Genomic DNA, 12592 nt, shown 5'->3' with positions numbered 1-12592 from the left:
ATAAAAAGGTAGTAAGAGGATGGGAGGGGCCAATTATGGATCAAAAACGATCTATGCATGGAGGCAGAGGGCATGGCTGAGGTACCAGATGAATACTTTTGCATCTGTCTTTATCAACGAAGAAAATGCTGCCTAAGTCATAATGAAAGAGGAGATAGTTGAGATACTGAATGGGCTACAAATTGATAGAGAAGGTATTAGAAAGTTTGACAGTGTTTAAATTTGATAAATCACCAAGACCGGATTAGATGCATCAAGGCTACTGAGGGAAGTAAGGGTGGAATTTAAGGAGGCACTGGCTATAATCTTCCAATTCTCCTTAGTGGTGCCAGAGGACTGGAGAGTTGCAAATGTTACCATTGTTTAAAAAAGGGTGCAAGTATAAACCCAGCAACTGTAGACCAGTCAGTTTAACTTCAGTGGTGCAAAAGCTTTTAGGAACGATAATCCAGGACAAAATGAACGCTCTCTTGGACAAGTATGGATTAATTAAGGAAATCTAGCACTGATTTCTTAAAGGCAAATCATGCTTAACTAACTTGATAGAGTTTTTTGATGAGGTAACAGAGAGGGTTGATGAGGGTAATGCAGTTGATAGAATGTATATGGATTTCCAAAATGTGTTTGATGAAGTGACACATAAAAGACTTGCCAGAAAACTTGAAGCCCATGGAATAAAAGGGAAAGTGGCAGCATGGATACAAAGTTGGCTGAGTCACTGGAAACAGAGAGTAATGGTGAAGATAAAAGCAAAATACTACGGATGCTGGGAATCTGAAATAAAAACAAAGTGCTGGAAATACACAGCAGATCTGGAAGCATCTGTGGAGAGAGAGAAACGGTTAACATTTCAGGTCTGTGATCTTTCATCAAAATGGTAATAATGGTGAAGAATTGTTTTTTGAAACTGAAAGACTGAAAGTGTGTGTTCCCTCGAGGTAGGTATGAGGATCATTACTTTAAAAAAAAATAAAATAAAGGGTCCAATTCTAAAGTGGGTGCAGGAACAGAGAGCTGGGGGTATATGTATGCAAATCATTGAAGGTGGCAGGGCAGGTTGAAAAAGTGGTTAAAAAGGTTTATGGGATCCTGTGCTTTATAGATTAAGGCACAGAGTACAAAAGTAAGGAAGTTATGATGAACTTTTATAAAACTCTGGTTTGGTCTCAACTGGAAATTGTGCCCAATTCTGGGCACTGTATTTTAGGAAGAATGTGAAGGCTTTGAAAAGCTGCAGAAAGGTTTTATGAGAATGGTTCCAATGATGAGAGATTTCAGTTACGTGCATAGATTAGAGAAGTTGGTGTGATTCTCCTTACAGAAGAAAAGATTGAGTGTAAATTTGAAGTGCTCAAAATCATGAACAGTCCAGACAGTAGATAAAGAGAAACTGTTTACATTGGTGGAAGGGTCAAAAACCAGAGGACACCGTTTTCAAGCTTTTGGCAAAAGAAGCTGTGGTGAAATGACAAACCTTTTTACACAGCGACTGTTTAGGATCTGGAATGCACTACATCAGAGTGTGGTGGAGGCAAATTTCAATCATGACTTTCAGAAAGGAATTGGATAAGCACCTGAAGAGAAAAAGTTTGCAAGGCTACGGGGAAAGGTGAGGGAGTGAGGCTGGCTGAGTTGCTCCTATAGAGAGCCAAGGCGGGCACAATGGGCTGAATGACCTTCTGTGCTGTAATCGTTCTATGATGCTATGTGTTTATTTTCAGTGGGCCATGAATTTAAAATTATGGAAAACTTAAAAACAGTAAATCAGATTTTATTGCAGAAGGCCAGGCTATACTTCACCTAATCTGCAGTTCATTCCAAGCAATTTCAAAGCAACCATTCAAGACACTTCTCCTCTGCATCATCTCACTATCCAAGGGGGTCGCTCCACATACATTATGTGCTTTTATATCTATGGGTTCCTGGATGACTGATTCAACAGGGCTGAAACAACTTGAAGCTAAAGCCTGCTACCCATTTATCGACTAGGCCAAATCCTTTTAAGTCAATCACAAATGGGGAAGAGAGCTTTTGAGCACTGCTGCAAAGATGATGTAATACCGCCTTTAGGGGTGGCACAGTGGCGAATGTTAGCGCCGCAGCCTCACAGCTCCAGCGACCTGGGTTCGGTTCTGGGTACTGCCTGTGTGGAGTTTGCAAGCTCTCCCTGTGAGTGTGCGGGTTTCCTCCGGGCGCTCCGGTTTCCTCCCACAAGCCAAAGACTTGCAGGTTGATAGATAAATTGGCCATTGTAAATTGCCCCTAGTGTAGGAAGGTGGTAGGAGAATTGAGGGAAGGTGGGGATGGGAGAGGGAAATGGATTAATGTAGGATTAGTATAAATGGGTGGTTGATGGTTGGCGTGGGCCAAAGGGCCTGTTTCAGTGCTGTTTGACTCTATCCTGAGGCTGATGACCATTTGGGATACATTCATCTGAAAAGGTAAATAATGACACACAAATGATCCCAAGTTTTTTTTATTGCTTAAAAGTATTTTATCATTCATAATTGATGAGGTTGTTTATGACTAGTGGGAGTCCAGTTCTTTACAACAAACTCACAAGAGTACTCTTAAGGGTAGAAGAAAATATTATGCCAAGTTGGCATGACACAACACCCTGTAGCAAGAAACATCTGCATAAAGGTTGGAAGGTGATGTCTTGCCAAACTACTGGTGAGGTAGCAGGCATGGATGCTGCTGAAGTCAAATTCCTTAAAATCTGATGCAGCAAGATGAACAGTAATGGTCCAATGAATTATACCAGGAAACATTGAGTCACTGTACAGCTGACCACCTGAGGCTAGAAAATAAAGTTCTGCTTGAGGCACGTACAGCCTGTGTGCTCCAAAGTACAAGAAGGGTCCTGTTACAATCCCAAAATACACCACAGAAGCTCAGAAATGAGTAGTCCACAAAGTAACTATTTGGGTTGTCATGGCAGGAATATCTGATGTTTGAGAGGCAGACAGTAACCAGAATTCAACTAATTGGATTCCATTCATATGGAATGTGTAGTGGCTTTATTTGCAGAGCACAGAATGACTCTTGGGAAACCCACTTAAAATCATTTCTTTCATTTTCCCAAGACTTTCAACTCAGCCCTGGAATCTATGCGAGTACACAGGGAGATCTTTGATTTATCTGAACACCAAGGCCTGTGTAAAGGTGGATGGGAGGCTCACTAAACTTAGCTTTCCTGAAAAAGGGGAGAGGTGAAGTTGTTCAATGTTGCCCAACCTATTCAATAAATTCACCAACAATGTATCAGATGGTATCATCCAGGAACAGCTTACAGTGTCTCCTCCAGACATTTCTGAAAATTATGTAAGCACTTTTGCTCATTGCTGAAAATGTTATGGACCCACCTGGGACTCCTGTACACTCTACCTGCCATCTTGAACAGGTTAACTAGTAGGATATGGTGGTAGGCATTCCACTTGTGGTGAGTACCTCAAAGGGTTTTCTTTAAAGGATACAGGGTTCTTTCATTTCAGCACACAGGTCCAGGCGGATGCCAACTTCAGCCAGGAATTGCACTAAATTTTTTAAAATTCATTCATGGGATGTGGGCGTCACTGGCTAGGACAGCATTTATTTCCCATCCCTAATTGCCCTTGAGAAGCTGGTGGTGAGCTGCCTTCTTGAACCACTGCAGTCCATGTGTGGCAGGTACACCCACAGTGCTGTTAGGAAGGGAGTTTCACGATTTTGACCCAGTGACAGTGAAGGAATGGTGATATAGTTCCAAGTCAGGATGGTGTGCGGCTTGGAGTGGAACTTGCAGGTGGTGGTGTTCCCATGCATCTGCTGCCCTTGTCCTTCAAGGTGGTAGTGGTTGCGGGTTTGGAAGGTGCTGTCTAGGGAGCCTTGGTGCGTTGCTGCAGTGGATCATGTTGATGGTGTACACTGCTGCCACTATGCGTCGGTGGTGGAAGGGGTGAAGGTTTGTGGAAGGGGTGCCAATCAAGTGGGTTGCTTTGTCCTGGATGGTGTCAAGCTTCTTGAGTGTTGTTGGAGCTGCACCCATCCAGTCAAGTGCACAGTATTCCATCACACTCCTGACTTGTGCCTTGTAGATGGTGGACAGGCATTGGGGAGTCAGGTGGTGAGTTACTCGCCACCTAGCTTCTGACCTGCTCTTGTAGCCACAGTATTTTTATATGGCTACTCCAGTTCAGTTTCTGGTCAATGGTTAACCACACCCCAGGATGTTGATAGTGGGGGATTCAGCAATCATAATGCCATTGAATGTCAAGGGGTGATGGTTAGCTTCTCCCATTATAAGCATGCAATTAAAAATCTTCCTGAGGTCTATTGGCCAGAATTCTACACCCACCCGCAGGACCGGGCTGGTGGGGGGTATTGTAAAATTGAGTTGAGGGGGCAGCCGACAGCTGGCAGAGGTATCCCAGGAGGCCACCAGGTAAAACCTGCCAGCTTCCTTGTGGGCTGGGGGTGGGGGGGGGGTGGTGCAGGCCCGCCTGATTGGGCACCCTGTGCCCCCACAGAGGGCTTTCCCCCTCAACAGCTGAACTGCCCCCATTACACAACACGCCTCCCACCCTCCTTTGCCTTGCCCGTCCAGCCCTGGCTGATTGTCACCAGCGAGGCCACCAAAACCATTCCCTCAGCCCGGGGCCAGTGCCCCTCTTGCTGCTGAGGCTGGGTGCAGTCACAGAAATGGCCACCGTTCCCAGAGACGCTGCTGGGACTGAGAGCAGCTCTTGGAGGCAGGACTTTTTGCCTCAGAGGGTGGAAGCCCCATCCAAGGCCAATTAAGAGCCTGGGAGGCATAAAATCCTGGTGTGCCTCCTGGGACCAGCAGAGGTGGGCTTGCCCTTGACTTTTTTGGCCAGTGGAATGGGCCTCCCACCCAATGTAAAATTTGGGCTACAGTGATTCAGACCAGGAAAAACACATAGAAAATAGGAGCAGGAGTAGGCCATTTGGTCCTTCGAGCCTGCTCCGCCATTCATTATGATCATGGCTGATCATCCAACTCAGTAGCCTGTTCCTGCTTTCGCCCCATACCCTTTAGACCCAAGAGCTATATCTAACTCCTTCTTGAAAACATACAATGTTTTGGCCTCAACTGCTTTCTGTGGTAGTGAATTCCACAGGCTCACCACTCACTGGATGAAGAAATTTCTCCTCATCTCAGTCTCAGAATATGGGGTAGACCTTTCAGGATTATGACCACTGGTTCTGGACTGCCCCACCATCGGGAACATCCTTCCTGCATCTACCCTGTCAAGTCCTGTTAGAATGTTATAGGTTTCTATGAGATCCTCCCTCACTCTTCTGAACTCCAGCGAATATAATCCGAACCGACTCAATCTCTCCTTATATGTCAGTCCCACCATCCCATGAATTCGCTGCACTCCCTCTATAGCAAGAACATCTTTCCTCAGATAAGGAAACCAAGACCCTGTATAATTGCAGCAAGGCATCCCTACTCCTGTACTTGAATCCTCTTGCTATGAAGGCCAACATACCATTTGCCTTTTTTACCACCTGTTGCACCTGCATGCGTACCTTCAGCGACTGGTGTACGAGAACACCCAGGTCTTGCTGCATATTCCCCTCTCTCAGTTTACAGCCGTTCAGATAATAATCTACCTTCCTGTTTTTGCTACCACAGTGGATAACCTCACATTTATCCACATTATACTGCATCTGCCATGCATTAACCCACTCACTCAACTTGTCCAAATCACCCTGAAGCCTCTCTGCATCCTCCTCACAACTCACCCTCCCACCCAGTTTTTTGTCATCTGCAAATTTGGAGATATTACATTTAGTTCCCTCATCTAAATCACTAATATATATTGTGAATAGCTGGAGTCCTGGCACCAATCCCTGCAGTAACCCACTAATCACTGCCTGCCATTCGGACAAAGACCCATTTATCCCTACTCTGTTTCCTGTCTGGAAGGGAGAACTCTGACTGACACTAACCAGTCATGAACACCCTGAAGGTAAAGTCACTCACATGCACAGCACAACTCTGCCAAAAGTCTTGCATTAACCAAGTTGATGATGAGTGAATGTAGTACAGTGCTGAACTTGGATATCCCTGAAAAGGGCTTTGGTGAAGAGGTATTCCAGCCATGACCCTGTAATGTTCATTCACATGCTGAAGGTATATGTGATGAAACAGAGGTTGGTAGCTGCTGCTGCTGAAGCCTTGCACCTCCAATTGTAGTATGATGTGTGTCTGTGCTGCAGTCAGCAGGATAGTGACAGTACATTTCCGTTTGATACTGAACATTCTGCTTTGTTGCTTCCGAGGTGCTGCTGGTATTGGTATTCATTAGCAAGGAATAAAACCTGCACTTGTCAGTTTAACAACCAACTGGTGACTATCCTCCTTGTGGGGTAGCTAAGCACTAGAGCATGGCAACCCGACGGGACCAGACGTGTTGAGTTTCGGTCGCTCTTCTGGGTCTGGCTTTCAGGCTCGGGTCGGGCCGGGTCTGACACATTATCACCTCTCAGACACGTGGCTCCAATCTTAATGTACTTTTTAAACAACATTTCAAGTCTAGTTACAGTTTTTGTTGCTTATCTGCACAAGCTTAAAAAGTGAAAAATAGAAGCTAGATTAACTGAACATTCTGGTGGTCGGGTCGGGTCGGGTCAGGCGTTGGAAAAAATGGCAGGACTCGGGCTCAGGTTGGATGTGGTTCTGTTGGGCTCAGGTCATGTTTCATTTGCAGACCCGAGCCAGCCTTTACTCAGTAGTCTCTTTAGGGTCAAATTAGATCCAGAATGACACACTTGGCAATGGGTGTTCAAAATTAAAACTTGAAAAAGGAGACGATACACAAACTGTGCCAATATAAACAAGTAAATTGAGCAAACTGTGAATCTAACCTGAAACCTACGAACAAGAACTGGTTTAATTAGACAGAACATGAACCTTGGAGTAAGGAACGTAGTCCAATTGCTGTGGGGGAAAAAAAATTGAACTGGTGCTATTGTGTAGGTCACAGGAATAAAGAACCACACCACCAGTCTGCCCTCGCCCTGCTTCCTACACATTAAAATCACAATATTTCCAAGAATTCTTTGCCGTTAAAGTGCTAACCTACAATCTTCAATTTACAGGGGCATCACAAAATATTCAGCCAGTTCTACACACTTTGCTGCCTCTTTAGAATTGCAGTCATTCTTACCATGTGTAATACTGCTGATTTATGAATTATATGGGGCGTTACAGTGGCTAGCACCGCAGCCTCACTGCTCCAGCGACCCGGGTTCAGTTCTGGGTACTGCCTGTGCAGAGTTTGCAAGTTCTCCCTGTGACTGCGTGGGTTTCCGCGCCGGGTGCTCCGGTTTCCTCCCACAGCCAAAGACTTGCAGGTTGATAGGTAAATTGGCCATTGTAAATTGCCCCTAGTGTGGGTAGATGGTAGGAGAACAGTGGGGATGTGGTAGGGAATATGGGATTGATGTAGGATTAGTATAAATGGGTGGTTGTTGGTCAGCACAGACTCGGTGGGCCGAAGGGCCTGTTTCAGTGCTGTATCTCTAAATAAATAAAATGTGTTCACATTGATGTTTGGCACTGTTATTTAAATTATATCCGATACAACCAGTATAGAACAATGAAAACCTGACAGGTAGCCAGTAGATAAATCCTGGGTCTCATAGGACATGTAACTGTAACCCAGGGTTGTCCAACATCCGACTCGCCAAAGGTTTCCATCCAATCCGTGGCTGCAAACTGGACACGGGGCTGTTCCTCATCCTCACCGGGGGTCGGTGACTGGAGATGAGAAATTCTGCATCGTTAGAGCGGCTTTTAAAGAAGATCGCAAATCAATTTCACAGCTGACAGATCCTGACATCAGGAACAGCAGTTTCTGAACTTCAGACAGATTTGGAGTTTTTCTTAAAAGACTGCTAGAAAACCCCAAATCTGTCCAATGTTCAGACACTGCTGTTCCTGATGTCAGAATCTGGCAGGTCGAAACTGACTTGCGATTTACAAAAACTGATCAAGCACCAGCTGAGCATTCCTGCTATCTGCAACTGTCTGAGACAGAGTGAGAGAAATTGGGATAGAGAGAGACAATAAAAGGGGGATAGAGAGAGAGAGAGAGGGAAAGGGGGACAGAGAGAGAAAGGGGGACAGAGAGGGGCGGAGAAAGAGGAAAGAGGGTAAAGAGAAAGAGAGAGGTGGAAGAGAGATAGAGTGTTGGGGGGGGAGGGGGGGTGGGTGGGGAAGACAGAGAAAGAGAAGGGCAGAGAAAGCCTGGCAGAGAGAGACATCTATCCAGAATACTCCACATTGCTACATGTGTACAGGCAAACACTGATTACTTGTGCAAGCAAAAAAATGCCAGTTATCTAAATCAGTGTCCAATAGAGTGACCAGAAAGTCAATAAATTGGTCTTCTCATTTAAAGCTTCTTCACAAAAATGCACCTTCGTTGTTGTTTTGATGAATAGGAAGATAAATGTTTAATGCCTTTATCTTTCTGAAATTTTCTCACCGGCCCCCAAAGTAAAACAAAAATTGTAATGTGGCCCCCCTTGCGCAAAAGGTTGGATAACCCTGCTGTAACCCCTACGTAAGGGAATGATGTGGATTTGAATCTCTAGATTAGTTTGAGCTTGGTATGCAAACTTAAGGGTCGATTTTGTGTTAAACTCATTTTTGTCAAGACCTTGCATGAAAAAAACTTGTCCCCTCAGACGAGCATAGAATGGGGGGCAGGTAAGAACCCACCAAATCTTGTGATCGACACTACTGCTGGAGATTGGACTCTCCAATGACAACCTGCTCGCTGGGATGTAGAACTATATTGGTGTGAGGATATTCAGTGACATAGCAAAACCAATACATAATTTTCACCAAGTTTAAGCTCCATATAAAAATAAGGAAAACAGAGGTAAAATGAAATAGCACAGTATAAAAGATATTTATTAATGTAGTAAATTTGAAACTTCAAGTTAATATTTCATAATTTGAATACATTGTAAAATCCTCAATTACATAACAATTTATTCATAGGTACAAAGAATATAGAAATAAGACACCCTAATCTTAAATCAATGACAACATATAAGCTGCACTACAAGTGGATTTGTGCATCCAAGGCTGATTTTTCATTTGTAATTCTTTTTCCTGGAAGATGAGGGTGGGAAGGCAAGGGACAAGCAAGGACAGAAGGGGGGATAAAAAAAGTAAAGTTGAGATTTTAGTAGGTAACACACAGGCGGCGCAGTGGTTCGCACCGCAGCCTCACAGCTCCAGTAACCCGGGTTCAATTCTGGGTACTGCCTGTGTGGAGTTTGCAAGTTCTCCCTGTGTCTGTGTGGGTTTTCTCCGGGTGCTCCAAAAAAGGCTTGCAGGTTGGTAGGTAAATTGGCCATTATAAGTTGCCCCTAGTATAGGTAGGTGGTAGGGAAATGTGGGGATGTGGTAGGAATGTAGGATTAGTATAAATGGGTGGTTGATGGTCGGCACAGACTCGGTGGGCCGAAGGGCCTGTTTCAGTGCTGTATCTCTAAATTAAACTAAACAAGAAAACAAATTTAAGAGCTGGCTGAAATTGAAATATCTGATTTCCAGCAAATGTTCATGAAGCAGCAATTTTTCATTAAGAACTCATTGATTATTATTGCACTTGAAGTTTACTAAAATTTGTCAGGAATTAAAGAACAAAGAAATGTGTCGCTCACATCCAAACACAACTTCTAAAAGGTGACAGCTGATAGATAGAAATTGAATGTGTGTGTTGGGGAGGTGGGGGCACTAATCAAACAAAACTGACCCAAATGAAAATAAAATTACTGAGCTGAATCACTCTTAAAGGCCACTTCAGTTATATAATCAGAGTCTTCATATAATTTCTCCAGAGTTTATCACATTTGTTGGAGCAAGTAATTTTTTTTATACGTGCATCATTTTCATTTATACAGATGTCATGAATGAATAGCTAAAGCAAAAAAAAAAATAATTTTACAACTTAGCAGTATTTTGACAAAAATGTATGACGTGACACGACTTAATGGGACTCCATTAATGAGAACATCTATCTGAAGGAAAATTTACTTGGAAGGATTCATTTCTCTCGCATCTAAAATGGAAAGATTGACAGTTTCTATTAAGCAGAAACAATTTAGATTGGAGTTGCTAGCGTCGGCTCCATTTCAAGCCTGCACTGTAATTGATTCAATGTTGGATTACATTATGTGCTAAATAAAATAGTCAAAGTTTCAACTCGAGGTATCCAAAGGACTGTGCGGTTTTAGATTTACATTTTTAGATAACACTGCTTTTTCACATAGTAAACAACTACATTGATACAAATTTTTCTTGCACTTACAGAATGCTTCAGATCACCTTAAGAATGAATCTTTTTAAACATTACAGTACTCGGATATTAGAAACCTTTTGATGCCAAGATTACTTCATTTAATGAGGTGTTCCAGCAGTCACTCATTTTTTAAAAATCAAACATTTCTTCTGAAACCGACACAATTCTATGTTCCAAGTAATCATTCAAAAAAACTAAATCAGAAATACATTCATCTGCTGAAGGATTCGGCCCTGACAATCTGTGGCTTTAGCTGTTACATTATAGTACAGCTTGGGGCTTCATTCTCAGCATGACTCTGGAAACCAAATAGACAGCATTCAATCTATTGTATGCATTGAATTAAATAAAGGTTAAGATCTCTTCTAATAGTTCAGTTGGCAATGACAGCATGTAGCAGGATATTGATCATGAAACAAGAGGTTCAATTTCAGGGTTACATTGAATTAGATGATCTCAGCAGAAGTAGAATTAACAACTCAATTAGTTTCAGTAGCTTTTGATCAGTGGGGGAGGGAGGGGAGAAATCAGCTAAAGTTTCAGCATTTTGTGATCTCTGCTGGAAAGTGTGCAACCTACTTATACCTCCATACTTACACCCAAATTGATAAAGCAATGCAGAAAACAGAGAATGAGGATCACATCTAGTAGGAATAAATAAACAGAATGAAATAACTATGACATCAGAAAAATATGCAATCCTACAGAAACTTATACATGAACAGAATTACCAAATATAAATACAGTTCTAGGAATCAGCCCTCCCCACTCCAAACCCCAATGTTTTAATAAAAATTTAAAAAGGGATCATTGCAGTCCCGAAAAAAGATCCAAGTAGTCTCTGGACATACAATGAGACAACTGAATTTTGCCTTTTTTCACAAAGGACATTTTACCATTTTAAAAACTCTGGTACTTTTACAAGCGGTCTTAAAAATGCAATGTTTTTGGTGATCCAACATAGAAAATCAGGAAGCTTCCAGATTTTAAAATCAGGGAACATGAAAATCACCATAAAAAGCATGGTGAACAGAATTCATCAGATAGTTTCAAGCCAATAATTGATCCCTTCCAGTGACTTCTGACCATAATTTAATTTACTGCAGGCTGTGATCTCATCAAATCAAAATTATTGCTTTATAATTCACTCAGGCATTTTTATGCAGCTAGAATGTTCTAATATGAAACAAAAGTACCATATGTGCTGGACCATAAGACACACTTTTTTCTGGAAAAAGATTCACCTAAAATTGTCTTATGCTGTATTGTCCAAAGGTTACATCCAAATATTTCCTTTTAAAATCCTGGTGCATCTTATGGTCCGGCAAATATGGCTGTATCAAAATACGTTTAATGCATGTAGTTGTCATACATGATGTTAAAGGCGGCGCAGTGGTCAGCACCGCAGCCTCACAGCTCCAGCGACCCGGGTTCAATTCTGGGTCCTGCCTGTGTGGAGTTTGCAAGTTCTCCCTGTGTCTGCGTGGATTTTCTCCAGGTACTCTGGTTTCCTCCCACATGCCAAAGACTTGCAGGTTGATAGGTAAATTGGCCATTATAAATTGCCCCTAGTATAGGTAGGTGGTAGGGAAATATCAGGACAGGTGGGGATGTGGTAGGAATGTGGAATTAGTGTAGGATTAGTATAAATGGGTGGTTGATGGTCGGCACAGACGTGGTGGGCCGAAGGGCCTGTTTCAGTGCTGTATCTCAAAACTAAACTAAAATAACTTGTGACCTTACTCTTCTAAGGTAGCCATATAAATTCAAAAACACAAACTATTAAACATTCACCATTTTACTAAAATCACAAATGAACAAAAAGTACACATTATCCAGGTAAACTCAGAGGAGGAGACTGGGAATTAATAAATGGGAAACAAGGGAATGGCAGAGACTTTGAACAAGTATTTTGAATCCGTTTTCACAGAAGACACAACAAATCCCAAGAATAGTAGAAAATCAAGGGGCAAAAGGGAGGGAAGAACTTAAAATAATCACTATCACTAGAGAAAAAGTACAAGGAAAACAAATGGGACTAAAGGCTGAAAAGTTCCCTGGACCTGATGTGCTGCATCCTAGGGTCTCAAACAAAGTGGCTACAGAGATAGTGGATGCATGGGTTGTAATCTTCCAAAACTCCCTAGATTCTGGAAAGATCCCAGCAGATTGGAAAACTGCAAATGTAACACTTCTGAGAGAGGAGGGAGACAGAAAGCAGGAAACTATAGGCCGGTTAGCCTAACATCTGTCATCGGGAA

At 42.7% G+C, this 12592-nt stretch overlaps 1 protein-coding gene across 1 annotated transcript in view; it reads right to left on the bottom strand.

The window, feature by feature from the left end:
- Nucleotides 1-9000: 9000 nt before the first annotated feature.
- LOC137352315 (lamin-B3-like) overlaps nucleotides 9001-12592 on the bottom strand; it is a 45965-nt gene continuing 42373 nt past the window's right edge. The window contains exons 9-10 of the mRNA XM_068017599.1: nucleotides 10929-10975; nucleotides 9001-10629 (exon numbers count right to left, since the gene is read on the bottom strand). Coding sequence (XP_067873700.1) covers nucleotides 10970-10975 — 6 coding nt within the window. The 3' untranslated portion in view covers nucleotides 9001-10629; nucleotides 10929-10969. The remainder of the gene's footprint in view (nucleotides 10630-10928; nucleotides 10976-12592) is intronic.

Source organism: Heterodontus francisci, chromosome 38 (assembly GCF_036365525.1).
Source record: "Heterodontus francisci isolate sHetFra1 chromosome 38, sHetFra1.hap1, whole genome shotgun sequence".
In the NCBI taxonomy this organism is placed as follows: domain Eukaryota; kingdom Metazoa; phylum Chordata; class Chondrichthyes; order Heterodontiformes; family Heterodontidae; genus Heterodontus; species Heterodontus francisci.
The sequence above is the reverse complement of the archived record's forward strand: the minus strand, read 5'-3'. Positions and strand labels throughout refer to the sequence as shown.